The sequence below is a fragment of the Peromyscus leucopus genome, chromosome 16_21 (assembly GCF_004664715.2).
Source record: "Peromyscus leucopus breed LL Stock chromosome 16_21, UCI_PerLeu_2.1, whole genome shotgun sequence".
NCBI lineage: Eukaryota > Metazoa > Chordata > Mammalia > Rodentia > Cricetidae > Peromyscus > Peromyscus leucopus.
The window spans coordinates 12,537,065-12,551,012 of NC_051084.1; the positions used below are offsets into that span (position 1 = coordinate 12,537,065).

At 51.1% G+C, this 13,948-nt stretch overlaps 1 protein-coding gene, 1 long non-coding RNA gene and 1 pseudogene across 2 annotated transcripts; all 3 read left to right on the forward strand.

Annotated features, from left to right (window-relative positions):
* Positions 1 to 955: 955 nt before the first annotated feature.
* Positions 956 to 1,429, forward strand: LOC114704006 (annotated as a pseudogene).
* A 2,806-nt stretch (positions 1,430 to 4,235) lies between these two features.
* Positions 4,236 to 6,329, forward strand: LOC119086753. The gene is made up of 2 exons (XR_005090106.1): positions 4,236 to 4,349; positions 6,005 to 6,329. It is a non-coding gene; the product is annotated as an uncharacterized LOC119086753 (long non-coding RNA).
* A 1,226-nt stretch (positions 6,330 to 7,555) lies between these two features.
* On the forward strand, positions 7,556 to 12,868 carry Pim1 (Pim-1 proto-oncogene, serine/threonine kinase). Its single transcript, XM_028885034.2, has 6 exons — positions 7,556 to 8,023; positions 8,130 to 8,236; positions 8,333 to 8,383; positions 8,480 to 8,846; positions 10,374 to 10,550; positions 11,421 to 12,868. The coding sequence occupies exons 1-6, from the start codon at positions 7,942 to 7,944 to the stop codon at positions 11,576 to 11,578; spliced, it is 942 nt and encodes a 313-aa protein (XP_028740867.1). The 5' UTR covers positions 7,556 to 7,941; the 3' UTR covers positions 11,579 to 12,868.
* Positions 12,869 to 13,948: the final 1,080 nt, after the last annotated feature.

Genomic DNA, 13,948 nt, shown 5'->3' on the forward strand with positions numbered 1-13,948 from the left:
CAAATATGGACTGCTCATGCTGAGGACAGATGCTGATTCTTAGCACCTTCATCCAAAGGCTCTGGCTCCACGAAATCCAATGCCCTCTTCTGGCCTTTGAGAGCATTTCCATGTAAGTGTACACATTCACATTTAGATACACACACACAAGAGTGACAGGATATGACCCAAAGCATCTTTTGTTTCCCTTCCTGATATCTAGATAGATATGTCTGTCTGTCTGTCTGTCTACCTATTTATCTATCTACCTATTTGAGAGGTCTCTCTACATAGCCCTGGCTGTCCTGGAACTCACTATGTAGATGAGGCTGACTGTGAACTCACAGACATCAGCTCACTTCTGCTTCATGCATGCTGTGATTAAAGGTGTATGCTTCTGTGCCTACATTCTTCCTATTTTTTTTTTCCTTGAGACAGGGTTTCTCTGTGTAACTTTGTGTTTTCCCTAGAACTCACTCTGGAGCCCAGGCTATCCTCGACCTCACAGAGATCCGCCTGCCTCTGCCTCCAGAGTGCTGGGATTAAAGGCATGGGCCACCACCACCACCGGGCTCATTCTTTCTCATTTTATTCTCTCTGTTCTGTCTATCCTTTACATATTCATACTTTGTTTGTTTGTTTTTCCAAGATAGTGCTTCTCTGTGTAGCCTGGGCCCTCCTGAAACTAGCTCTGTAGACCAGGCTGACCTTGAACTCACAAGAGATCTGCCTGCTTCAATCTCCATAGTGTCCGGATTAAAGGTGTGCACCACCACGCCTGGCTACATACTCATACTTTATATTTTAAGATCCACTTAAAGCTGGGCCATGGTCTTTAATCCCAGCACTCGGGAAGCAGAGGCAGCCTGGTCTACAGAGTAAGTTCCAAGACAGCCAAGGTTACTCAGAGAAACCTTGTCGCGAGAAAAGAAACCAACAGCAAAAAAATAACAAAAAAGAGAGGAGTAGGGCTCCGATGGGTCGTAGCCGTGGCCACTCCCCGAGAAGGGAACGTAGGCAGTCCAGGTCCACATCACAGGATCGAGAAAGAAGGCGCCAAAAAAGGTCCAGAAGGAGCCGCTCAAGATCCCCACACCAAAGACGCTCCAGGTCTCCAAGGCGGCATAGATCCACATCTCCTTCCCATTCTTGACTGAAGGAAAGAAGAGATGTGGAGAAGAAAGAAACTACAGAAGTAAAGATCGAAGAACGTCCGATCAGTGAGGAAAATCTGGAAGGTAAGACAGAGGAAGAAATAGAAATGATGAAATTAATGGGATTTGCTTCTTTTGACTCCACAAAAGGGAAGAAGGTAGCTGGCTCCGTAAATGCCTATGCCATAAACGTGTCTCAGAAGAGGAAATACAGGCAGTACATGAATCGAAAAGGCGGATTCAACAGACCTCTGGATTTTATTGCATGAGACTTGAGGTGTTGGAGAATGTCCCCCCTCATCTGGGTCACAGAGTATTTTATATTTTGTATTTAATATACCTCCAAATAGGATCTTGGTTCTTCTGTGAAGGCCTAGACTTGACTTTACAGGCTCCATCTTGGGGAAAGGGCCACCATCTCAGACCACCTGCTGTACTCAGTTCCAGAAAGGACCTCAGGAATGTGCCATGGCAACTGGACCAGATACAGAGCAGTATCCTGCAGACATCCTGTCTGCAGTTTATGCCCTTGAAGATATCTAGATAATCTTGCTGAGCAGTCCAGATAATCCTGTTCAGCGGGCTGTGGTTCCCTGCCAAAAGTCTAAACCAATGGTTTCAAATGTGGTTTCGCCCCCAAAGTATAGACCAATAGTTTCAAAAAATCACCTTGTGCCATATCCATTCTACCCAATCCCAAGTTGCCAATTCCTGGCTTGTGTTTTTTCCCTATAAAAACTCTCTACACCCGGGCTCATGGCCGTTGCCGCATTTCCCTCCATCTGCCTGGCGGTGGCCCAGGTTGAACCTGACAATAAAAGGACCCTTATGTGCTTGCATTGGAAACCGGCTCCTTGGTGGTCTCTGGGGGTTTCGAGAAACAGGTACAACACTTCCTTCCTATATAAAGTAAGGATGTCTTATTTATGACACTCAGTGTACTTACTTTCCTCAGGAGGTAGGTAACACTTTTTAGATGGTGTCCTTGCGGTGGCTACAGCCTGTTTGTCTTGTTCATTTGAACCTGTGTGTGCTTTCTTTCTGGATACTTGTTAGGAGTTCTTAGAAACTGAAAGTAACTTAGATATGAGTTTCTCCAATAAAACCGTATTTTTACCCATTTAAAAAACAAAATAACAAAAACAAAAACTAATATCATGTTCCTAGATCTCTACAGCTTCTTTGAAACTTTGCCTTGGCCATACTGTCTGAACTTAACTATAGAATGCCTTTTCACTTTTTAAAAAAATTATTTATTTTATTTTTTTTTTCTCGAGACAGGGTTTCTCTGTGTAGCTTTGCGCCTTTCCTGGAACTTGCTTTGGAGACCAGGCTGTCCTCGAACTTACAAAGATCCGCCTGCCTCTGCCTCCCGAGCACTGGGATTAAAGGCGTGCGCCACTGCCGCCGCCGCTGCCACCGCCACCGCCACCCAGCGTCATTATTATAATGTATAAATTTGTGTGTGTCTGTTTTTTTTTTTTTTTAGTTTTTCGAGACGGTTTCTCTGTGTAGCTTTGCGTCTTTCCTGGAACTCACTCTGTATCCCAGGCTGGCCTCGAACTCACAGAGATCCGCCTGGCTCTGCCTCCCGAGTGCTGGGATTAAAGGTGTGCGCCACCACCGCCCGGCCGCGCACTCATCTTAAATTAACCCATTTCCATTAATCTATGTATTGCCATGTTTCTCCTGGCTTTACCTGAGTTCCATTGTATCTTGCTTCTCAGGCAGTGGCTCACAGCATCCCCTCTGACCTGCCTCTCTTCTCCCTGTCTCTCTCTTGGATTTCCCGCCTGGCTATATCCTGTCTTGCCATGGGCCAGAGCAGCTTCTTTGTTAACCAGTGGTAGCAACACATACTCACAGCGTACAGAAAGACCATCCCATAGCACTTCCCCTCCTCCTTTCTGATACAGGGTTTTTCTGTGTAGTCCTGGCTGTCCTGGAACTAGCTCTGTAGGCCAGGCTAGCCTCAAACTCAGAGATCTGCCTGCCTCTACCTCCCCAGTGCTGGGATTGAAAGCAGGCACTACCACACCTACCCAGCCTAGGCCAATTTTTTTTTTTTTGTAAGAGAGAAATAGATCATACATATACTAATTACTTCTACTGAATTAACTTAAAAACCTTAACAAGAAAAAGCTACATCATCCTGTTCAGTCCCAGACGCCCAGGGGTACGGTTTTACTGGTGTGTACTCTCACCTAGATGTCCAGGGTCCTCGATCAGATCCCTTGCATTGAAAAAATAAAGTGCTTTAAAACTGGTGTGGCTATCCCTTCAAACTTCCTCCTACACCTCTCTGATTACAAACATTGCTGGTCAACCTTTGACACGGACTTGATTAAATCTATCTTATGGAGATGACCTATGGGGCATGGCGATTACTGTTGGGCACAGTGACAGCTAGTGGTCTTCTTTCCCCACCTGTGCCGCAGGACCGTGGCTTTTGTCTTTAGTGACTTTTCTGATTCTTTGTTAGTCTTCCCCATTCCCTCCCCCACTGTTTTTTCCGAGTTGATTAAGTCGCCCAGGCTGACCTGGAACTCACAATTGCCCGGCCTCAGCACCCTTGAGTGATGGAATTACAGGTATCACCACACCCAGCTAATAATTCATTACCTTTTAAAGTAGTTTGTTTTTTCCCCTCCCAGTTTTTTTTTTTAAAGTATTTCATTTTAAGTGATGTGTGGGGGTGGGGGTGGAGGGCAGGCCCCTGTGCGAGCTGGTGCCTGAAGGGGCCAGAACAGGACACAGGACCACTTGGGAGTTGAAGATCCCAGAGCTCAAACTCTGCTCGGCAGCACCGTGACCACAAAGCCATCTCACTCACCCTTACCCAGTATTTACCTTTGGACCCTTCCAGGTGTAAGAACATTCCAACATCAGCTCCCAAGAGTTGTCCTCTGACCTCCACATGCTCACTGCGGTGTGCACCCATGCCCCTTGCCCCACATAATGTAATAATAATAATAATAATAAAATGACATTCCCACAGTCTCTCTTCCTGTGGCCGTCATCATCGTCATCACAATTGGCATCATTGCCACCGTCATAACTGGCCTGTTAGGAGTTTGTGCGGTGTCTGGGGGTGGGCTTCTCGCGAGGAGCAGGCTGCCCTTTGCTTCTTACAGCAGAGAGGTAGGCGATACTATCTGCATCCAGTCTACACCTTAGGAAGAAAAGTTAGGGAACCGCCATTTTCCTAGCCACCAGGTACCACTTCTCAGAATGGAAAGCAGCTTGATTGAATCTTCCGGTTTCTCTGTTCTCACCTCCTTCCTTTATTTTTCCTGAGCCCACTTAAATGTACAGGGGTTTTGTTGTTGTTTGCTCTGTTGGGGAAATGAACCTCAGGAATGCTAGGTGAATGTTTACTACTGAACTACATACTCAACCGTAAGTCTGGCTTCACTATACAGCTCAGTTTGGCAATCCTCCTGTCTCAGCCTCTCAAGTGCTAGGATTACAGTTATGAGCCATTCTACCTGGTTCATAAATTGCTTTTAATCATGATCTTTACGTTGGGTCCTATGCTTTCTTGTCCATCAGTAACTGTTGAGCACAAGGTGGACACGGTGCTTGTGATGTAGGTAGCTGGGAAGGCAGAAGCCAAAGAATTGTTGGAGACCTGGGCTACGGAGTATATAGTGATTATATTAAGAATACAAAAGGAGCTGGGCGTGGTGGTGCACAACTTTAATCCCAGCACTCGGGAGGCAGAGGCAGGTGGATCTCTGTGAGTTCAAGGCTAGCCTGGTCTACCAAATGAGTTCAAGGAAAGGTGCAAAGCTACACAGAGAAACCCTGTCTCGAAAAACTAAAAAAAAAAAAAAAAAAAAAAAAAAAAAAAACAAACAAAAAGATCTTGTGTATCTCTGGCTGACTTGGAACTTTTGATCCTCCTTTGTGCTGGGATCATGCTCCCTGGTGCCCTCTATGTAGTGATGGGGATCAAACCCAGGGTTTCAGGTATGTCAGGCAAGCAAGCACCCCACCAGCTGAGCTGCGTTCCCAGCCCAGAGAGATTTTTTTTTAATAACCCCACATGACTGTCAGATGGGTGGAGGGGAGCAGTGAATGCATGCTTGGATTTGGTTCAGCAAAAATGTGGAAGTACATCTGCCTCCCTAGTTCAGAAGGCCAGGCTTTGAATAAAAGAGCTTTGGAGTATAGCTTGGTGGCGGGGTGCACCCGTAAGACCCCGGATTTATTTCCCAACCTCTTACACCTTTAGAAGAGGACGGGGCACTTCCAGGACAGGGAGATCGGAGTCTTCAGAGGCACAAAGTCTGGAATATGCATGCACTAGGAGAGTGAAAACAGGCGGGCACAGTCCTGTTTGGGCAGAGCTGAGGGTCTGATAAAGGACTGGAGTCACGCTGGTGTTTTTAAAATATCTATTTATTTAGACAGGGTTTCTCTAGGCAAGACTAGCCTGGTCCAGAATGCTGGGATTGGAGGTGTGTGCAGCACTCCGGGCACTCTTGTCCTTTTCCCCGGTGTCCTGTTCAATGTCCGGGTCACAGGAGTTTTAAGACTGACCTAAGGGAGAGCTCTGAACACTCAGGGAGCAGAATTTGGGTCATTTCATCGGCTCCCGTGGCTGCCGTATGACCCCGTGTCATGCTACTTACGTTTCATTTTCCTATCTGCAAAAAAGGAAGTAATTCTTGTTCCCCTGGGTTTTCTCCTTTCGTCATCAAAAATGAATGAGTTAGGCCAGCCACAGAACACAAACAAAAGGGAAATATGTAATGTTTTGTAAGAGGCATCCATAAAAGTTATGGAGTCCCTGGGCATCTTTATAAGCACCAGGAAAAACTTATAAAGGAAACATTTAAATGCGTTAATAACTGCATCTCTCACAGGCCCGTTCCTCCTGTAAGCCCCTCGGACTTAAAAAATAACGAAAATGGGATGCGGTTCGCTTTCCATTACTCTGGCCACTGATGAATTACACACTCATTTCACCCCGTCGTCATCAACTCTCGGGGAAGTTTAAAAGGACAAAAGAAGAAAGCGGAATCGGCTGGCTTTCCGTGGTATTTCCACGTGTACGTGGGGACTTTCCTTTGAGCCAAGGCTGAGGTCGGGGCCAATAATAGCTGGTATCGCCTGACTGCTAATACCAAGCTGATGAGGAGGTGACTACCCCAGCAACCTCTGATTAAACACAGCGGCACTCGCCCACCCTCGCCCGCGATCAGGAATTTTCCTCCTTCCTCCCGCCCTCTCGGAAGGGGCTGAGGCAGCATCTGGCACCAGCCAGCTAACATTTGTGTCGTGATTTCCTCTCTCAGGCACACTCGGACACGGATCATTTCTGAAGGGATCAGGACCCACTGATACCCTTTTAAGTTTTCTTTCTTTCTTTTTTTTTGCATTTCTAAATCGAGGCTCTTCATCACCGGCTCCTCGCCGCCCAGGTCTCCTCCTCCTCCAGGGTCTCGGTGGGAAACGGGGCTCGCCCCCACTCTGCTGCAGGCCTGTCTGGGACCGACTCCTTCCCTCCCTCGGTGTGCAAACGCCGGTGACTCACGTCTTGCACAGCCTTCGCCCCCCAAAACACCACCATCACCACCCCCAGGATCTTAGCCCACAGCGCATCGTCACCCCGCCCCGGCAGCCTTGGAGGTCTCGGGGCTGAGTCACACAAGAGGACCACCCTGGTCGGCATCCACACACACACACACACACACACGCGGTCCCTCCTCGCGGCCTCCGCGCCGGCCGGCCACACCAACGCCCTTCCAGGGCTCACAACTCGCCACGCTCCAGCTCCAGCCCTGGGATTCTACCCCCCCACACCCCCCCAGCCCGCAGCCCCCACCCCCAAATCTCCGGGAAACCCAGCGCCGGCGGAGCTGGCCCCGGGCGGCCTTTGATGGCTTTGTTATTGTTTGGGTTTGAATCGATACGCCCCTCCCCATCCTTCCTCCCGCCCCCCCCACCCCTCCCCGATCCCACCCCACCCCACCCCGGCCGCCGCGCGCGCCACCCAGCTCCCGCCTCCCGCACGCCCCGCGCCCCTCCCCTCCGTTTTGGCGCCTTTTCCTTCCCGCCACGTCGTGGCGGCGTTAGAGGACCCATTCTGACCGCGAGGCGCGGGGCGGGGCCGGGCCGGGCGGGGCGGCGGTGGGTGGGGCCCGCCGCGCGCTATGCAGATCAGATCGCTTCTGGTTGGCTGGAGCCGCGCCCGCGGGGTGGGCCGGGGACAGGGCGAAGCCGCCAGGGGGCGGAGCCGAGGGGGAGCGGCCCTGGTCCCGCCGCCTCCCCGCCCCCTCTCCGCCCTCCGCCACCGCGCCAGCCGGGCTCCCCGCCTCGGCCTCCCGGAGAGGCCCCGCCCCGTCCCCGCCCGCCGCGCGCGCCCTCCCCAGCGGCGCGCTCCGCCCCTTTACTCCTGGCGGCGGGGCGAGCCGGGCGTCTGCAGCAGCGGCCGCGGTGGCGGAGGAGGCTGGAGGGGAGTCGGCAGTGCCGGCGGCGGGATCGGCAGTAGCAGTAGCAGCGGCGGCAGCGGCAGCAGCAGCAGCAGCAGTCGCAGACAGCAGCAGCCCTGGGTCCCGCGGCGCCACTCGCCCCGCTGCCTCCCGTACTGCCTGACCCGGCCGGCGAGCCCGCCCGCCGCCAGCCCCGCCAGCGCCCTCAGTCGTCCTCTGACTCGCCCTCGGCCTTGCGCGCCAGCCGCAGCCCGAGCTGCAACGCCACCCGCAGTCTGAGCCCCGGCCGCCGGCGCAGCCCCAGCTCGCTCCGTCGCCGCTGCTGTTCGTCCCAGCACCGGCCCCGCACCGACACCCTGGAGGTGGGGATGCTCCTGTCCAAGATCAACTCCCTGGCCCACCTGCGCGCCGCGCCCTGCAACGACCTGCACGCTACCAAGCTGGCGCCGGGTGAGTGTCCCCACCCCACCCCGGGCGCGCGGGTCGTGGAGGGGGGAGACCCCCGGGGACCCCTGCGTGGGCCTGGCGCTTAGTGTCCCGTGCCTCCTCCCCCTAGGCAAAGAGAAGGAGCCCCTGGAGTCGCAGTACCAGGTGGGCCCGCTGTTGGGCAGCGGTGGCTTCGGCTCGGTCTACTCGGGCATCCGCGTCGCCGACAACTTGCCGGTGAGTGGGCAACCCCGCCTTTGGGGAGGGCGCGCGGAGGGATGCTTTGAGCAGGGGAGAGAGAGAATCTGATGGAGACTCGGGGCTCTCTTCCAGGTGGCCATCAAGCACGTGGAGAAGGACCGGATTTCCGACTGGGGAGAACTGGTGAGTGAGCCCGAGCCGGCGACCCTCCGTAAGGGTGGGTGGGTGGTGACGGGCGTGCCGGAACCGGCGCGCTAACCCGGGTCCTCACCCTTGCAGCCCAATGGCACCCGAGTGCCCATGGAAGTGGTCCTGCTGAAGAAGGTGAGCTCGGGCTTCTCGGGCGTCATTCGACTTCTGGACTGGTTCGAGAGGCCCGACAGTTTCGTGCTGATCCTGGAGAGGCCCGAGCCGGTGCAAGACCTCTTCGACTTTATCACCGAGCGGGGAGCCCTCCAGGAGGAGCTGGCTCGGAGCTTCTTCTGGCAGGTGTTGGAGGCCGTGCGGCATTGCCACGACTGCGGGGTTCTCCACCGCGACATCAAGGACGAGAACATCCTGATCGACCTGAACCGCGGCGAGCTCAAACTCATCGACTTCGGATCGGGGGCGCTGCTCAAGGACACAGTCTACACGGACTTCGATGGTGAGCCAGGCCCCGGGGAGGGGAGCTGCCCAAGGTGCCGGCCTGGAAGCCGCCGTCGGCCTCGGCTCCGGCCCTTTGTAAAGGTCATTGGGCCGCCTGGCTCGGTGCTCGCAGGGGTGGGGCAGAGGCGAGCTTCCCGGCATAGTACAGCCGGGGATTTCAAGCTGGTTGAGCGAACCTGCAACATTTCTGGCGTGGTTGTAATTTTTTTTTAAATTTTTTCAGTGGAATTTAGGAAATTCCATACTTTCCCGGTGAAAAAAGAAGTCGTGGGCAACCGGCTATAGCCCAGATTTCTAAAGTCTGACCCAGTTTTCTCGCCAGTAGAAGGAGGTGGAGCCGGTGGTGGTGGCGGGAGACATTGATGCCGGTTTTGTAGTTTGTTTTTGTTTTGAGGGGGGAGTTTTAAGGTAGTTCTTAGAACTGCAGGGGTTTTTTGTTTTGTTTTGTTTTGTTTTTGAGGGTTGAGGAATAAGAGCCGTGGTTTCACTACACTTGGGGGTGTTGTGGGGTGACGGAGTCTGGAATGAATGTTGTGAAATAAGATCTGTTGCTGGTTTGAAAATTAGTTGGGTGTCTCCCGCGGGGAGACTGAAAACCTATCTATCATAGGGAGGGGCTTGGATCGCGTTCTTTCAGAAAAGGAACGACGGAGGGGGAGAGTAGATCAAAGCAGGAGGGTGGGTCATGAGCTGAGTGGCTCACGCTAACAAACGACAGCCTTTCCAAACTTCTGACTATGCCTTGTGGTTTGTGTTTTCTTTGCCCATGGAGGACGCTGGGTTGGGCTGCATTTTTTGTATTTAACAGTTAATGGCTGGCTGAGTCCTCCCTTGTGTTTTTTTTTTCTCCCCCGGGCAAGTCTTTGCTGCCCCCTGTCGAGCGACATGAGGTTAGCACTTTTTTTTTTTTTTACTATCCAAAGTTTGTAAACAGGAATCACGTGGTCTGGAACCCGCCCTGCGACTCTGCCTTTCCCGTCTAGGGAGGAAAGAGAGTAGGTTTTGTACTTTGCTAGCGCGGAACCTGGAAGCGCCCTGACTGGTGTGTGTATAAGGATCCTCACCCGGTCGGGTCTAGATGAGAATCGAATCTGACAGGGTCCTGGCCAGGGTCGGTGTGTAGTTCAAGGCTATCCCATTGTGAGTTCTACAGCCTAGGGCCTAAGACAAGCTATTCAGTGGCTCTGTGTTTGGGGGGGGGGGGTCCTTGTAAGGGATTTCGGTTTTGGGTTGGTGCTGGTGGAGAGGCACCATATTTCACTCCCATTTTTTGGAGAGGAAAAAATGTATTTTAAAAACCGGGTGTTGGTGGCACATGCCTTTAATCCTAGCACTCAAGGCCGAGGCAGGTGGATCTCTGAGTTCAAGGTCAGCCTGGTCTACAGGAGTTCCAGCATAGCCAGGACTGCACAGAGAAACCTTGTTTCATTTAAAAAAATTTTTTTTTATTTAAAGAAGCTACTTGGACTAGTTGCTTTGTTTATTTTTGCTAACACCGTTTTTCTTTCAATTCCCTTGCTGGCAGGAACCCGAGTGTACAGTCCTCCAGAGTGGATTCGCTACCATCGTTACCACGGCCGGTCGGCAGCGGTCTGGTCCCTGGGGATCCTGCTTTATGATATGGTCTGCGGAGATATTCCATTTGAGCACGACGAAGAGATCGTCAAGGGTCAAGTGTTCTTCAGGCAAAGGGTCTCTTCAGGTAACTTCTCCAAGCCCTTTGGTGGTTGGGGCCCTCACTTGGGGTTGTTAGCTTAGAAAGGCTGGTTCTGGGAATGCCCCCCACTCCTAAGTACTGAGATTGCAGGGGTGAACCAGACTAAACCTGGCACTTTGTAAAAGGGGGTGTGGGGTTATATCCTAACTATCAATTGTATTCATTTTCTTATGGGGAGACAGGGTCACTATGTAGGGCCGCTAGCCTGCCTGTGACCTCCCAAGTGTGCTGGGTTGACTTAGGAGATAGGGTTTCACTCAGAGTTTTTGTTGGCCTTGGAATCTTGTCTCGGCCCTTTCTGTTTCAGTTTTTGTTTTGGTCGGGCTGGAATTGAAACAGACAGGTTTTATATACATCCCACCCTAACCACCAGACCCTGTAAAGTTTAAGTACCAGCATAGACCTGATCTCTTTAACAAAGTTAAAAAAAAAAATCAAGGGCTGTTTAAGCCATCTCCCCTTAAGGCAGTAGCTCTGTAAATATTGTGGTCCCGGTGACCTCATCCTGAGTAGTGTCAGTGTTTGTTGAGTTAAGTGAATTGAATCACCTCATCTTGCTCAGTGATGGCTCATCAAAACCCCTGTCATCCTTCCTATTTCTGGTGAGTGGGTGTCGTGGGAAAGGCACGAGCTATTTGAAGTTTGAAACCACAGGTTTAGGAGGGGAGCCACTTTTTAACTGAGAGCAGACTGGAGGCTCTCAGTATGCAGCCTTTCCCACTGAGAGAACCCTGCAGTGTCCTGAATAAAGTCCATGCCTCTTTAAAAACTCCAGACTTGTGGGCCTTGGGAAGACTTTGCATCACAAAAACAAGTTGAGTCATCCCTAACCTCTGTCTGTCCTGCCTCCTGCAGAATGTCAGCATCTCATTAGATGGTGTCTGGCCCTGAGACCATCAGATCGGCCATCCTTCGAAGAAATCCAGAACCATCCGTGGATGCAGGATGTCCTCCTACCCCAGGCAACCGCTGAGATTCATCTGCGCAGCCTCTCACCGGCGCCCAGCAAATAGCAGCCTTTCCGCCAGACTCCGGGGAGGGAGAGCTGTCTCCCTGCTTCTTCCAGCAGGACCCTGCTTCGGACAGGAACAGCAGTGAGAACTCATTCCAGACTCCAGGTTCCTGGAGCAGCCTCCCACAGGGGAGAGAGACTCGACTTCACGTTTTCCAGGCCCCTCTGCCCCCTGCATAGACGCCTCTCACAGTGTCTAGTTTTACTGGGCTCTGCAGAATCCTAGGGTGGGGGGGTGGGAGTGGGTCCGAACCCTGCCATGGAACTTTAGTCACCACGGAGACTTCCGGGGTCACCAAGATGGGCTAGGGTAGGGGGAAAATATGTTGGGGGTGGGATTAAAAAAAAAAACAACAACAACGAAAAACTAGCACCATATTTTAAGTCCCTGTTCACCTCTTCCAACTCCTCTGAGTGCCTTCTGTGGGGACTCCGGCTGTGCTGGGAGAAATACTTGAACTTGCCTCTTACCTGCTGCTTCTCCAAAAATCTGCCTGGGTTTGGTTCCCTCTTCTTTTCCCGTTCCCGTCCTCCCCCCACCCCCCCACTTCCTATGAAAGGTGCCATGGAAGAGGCTACAGGGCCAATTGCTGAGCCGCCCGCCCTTCTTCTGCCTCCTTTAGTAGAACGAGTGAACTGGTCTTCCTTTTTGGTTTCCACTTAACTGTTTCAAAGCCAAGACCTCACACAGAATGCACACTCAATGCAACAACCAGACAGCTGTAAATGTGTGTACAGTCGGCATGGTAGCCTGCAAAAGGACTGTAGTTGATACAATTTCGAGAAAAAAAAAATGCCTTTAAGTTATTGTACGTGTTGGGGTTTTTTTTTGTTTTCTGTTTTGTTTTTTTGAAAGACGGCACATTCTAGCCTGGAAGTCGATGTTAATGTATTTATTTATTTATTTATTTGGTTGGCCTTCCTCTTCCAAGCTTCCATTGGCTGCTGCCCGAGGATTTTATTGTCGTGTTCTGTTTTGTTTTTTTTTTTCCTCCTGACCTGGGGACCTTTTTTTGGGGGGGGGGTGCTGCAATGCTTGCTGGGGTGAAGGGACTCTGGTGGGACAGCTGCTGTAGTTCCTTCTGTGGTGGGGGTCCCTTGCCTGCTTACTGGAGTGGGTCTGGGCTCTGTCTGGGAAGGGGCATTGCTGGCTGTACATAAAAGGAAGGCAGTTCCGGCATGGTGTGCCTTCCGGGATCCTCTGGGGCTGAGCTTCGTTTGAGCAGCATGTAGCCTGCTGGTTTTATCTGAGTGAAATACTGTACAGGGGAATAAAAGAGATCTTATTTTTTTTTTTTTATACATGGCATTTTTTGAATAAAAACCTTTTGTCTTAACTTGTGTTTTCCATTCATTCATACAAAGAGGGATACTTGGGGTCCCAAGCCAGGTAGAAAAGACACTTTCAGATTGAATCTTATTTCCTGGTGGGGTGCAGTCAGAAGTATGGGGCTTTCTGCATGACCCAGTGTTAGATGGAATGCAGGGCTTCCCCCGCCTGTGAGGCTACCAGTTCCCTTCCCCCAAGCTTGGGGATCCTCACCTTTCTAAAGCAGGTGCAGCCATACTAGCAACACCAGGGATGCTGGACAATTTTCCCTGACATGGTGTCCTGTAACTGGCTGGCACTGAGCCTTGACTTGGTATTATCAGATGCTGGGATTACAGGGGCTGGAGAGATCGCTCAGAGGTTAAGAGCACTGCCTGCTTTTCCAGAGGTCCTGAGTTCAATTCTTAGCAACCATGTGGTGGTTCACAGCCATCTGTAGTGAGATCTGGTGCCCTCTTCTGGCATGCAGGCATACATAGAGACAGAATGTTGTATACATAATAGGTAATATTAAAAAAAATATATTAAAATAAAAAATATTAAAATAAAAAAATATTAAAAAAAAAAAAAGATGCTGGGATTACAGACTAGACCAGAGATAGCACTTTGGGATTGGTTTTGTTTTTTGAGGCAAGGTTTTACTATGCAGCTTTGGCTGCCCTGGAATTTGCTATGTGTAGACCAGGCTGCTCTAGAGCTCCTGGATCCTGCTTCTGCCTCCTAAGTGTTGGGATTAAAAGCATGTGTAACCTTGCCCACTCCACTGGAGTTGAAGCCAGAGGTGGTAACATCTGATTAGCAGAATCATTTGAATCCGGAAGTTCAAGATTAGCATAGGACAGATCTCAGAATATGCTGAGTAGCCGGCATGTTTGAGTAAATTTGTAATCCCAGCATTTGGGAGTTGAAAGTGTGAGAATCCGAATCAGGAGTTGAAGATGAACCTGGGATACATGAGACCTTGTCTAATCAACTAAAAAGACAAACACTCTATTAGACAGGGCCAAGTGGATCCCTATAAGTTCAAGGCCAGCCTGGACT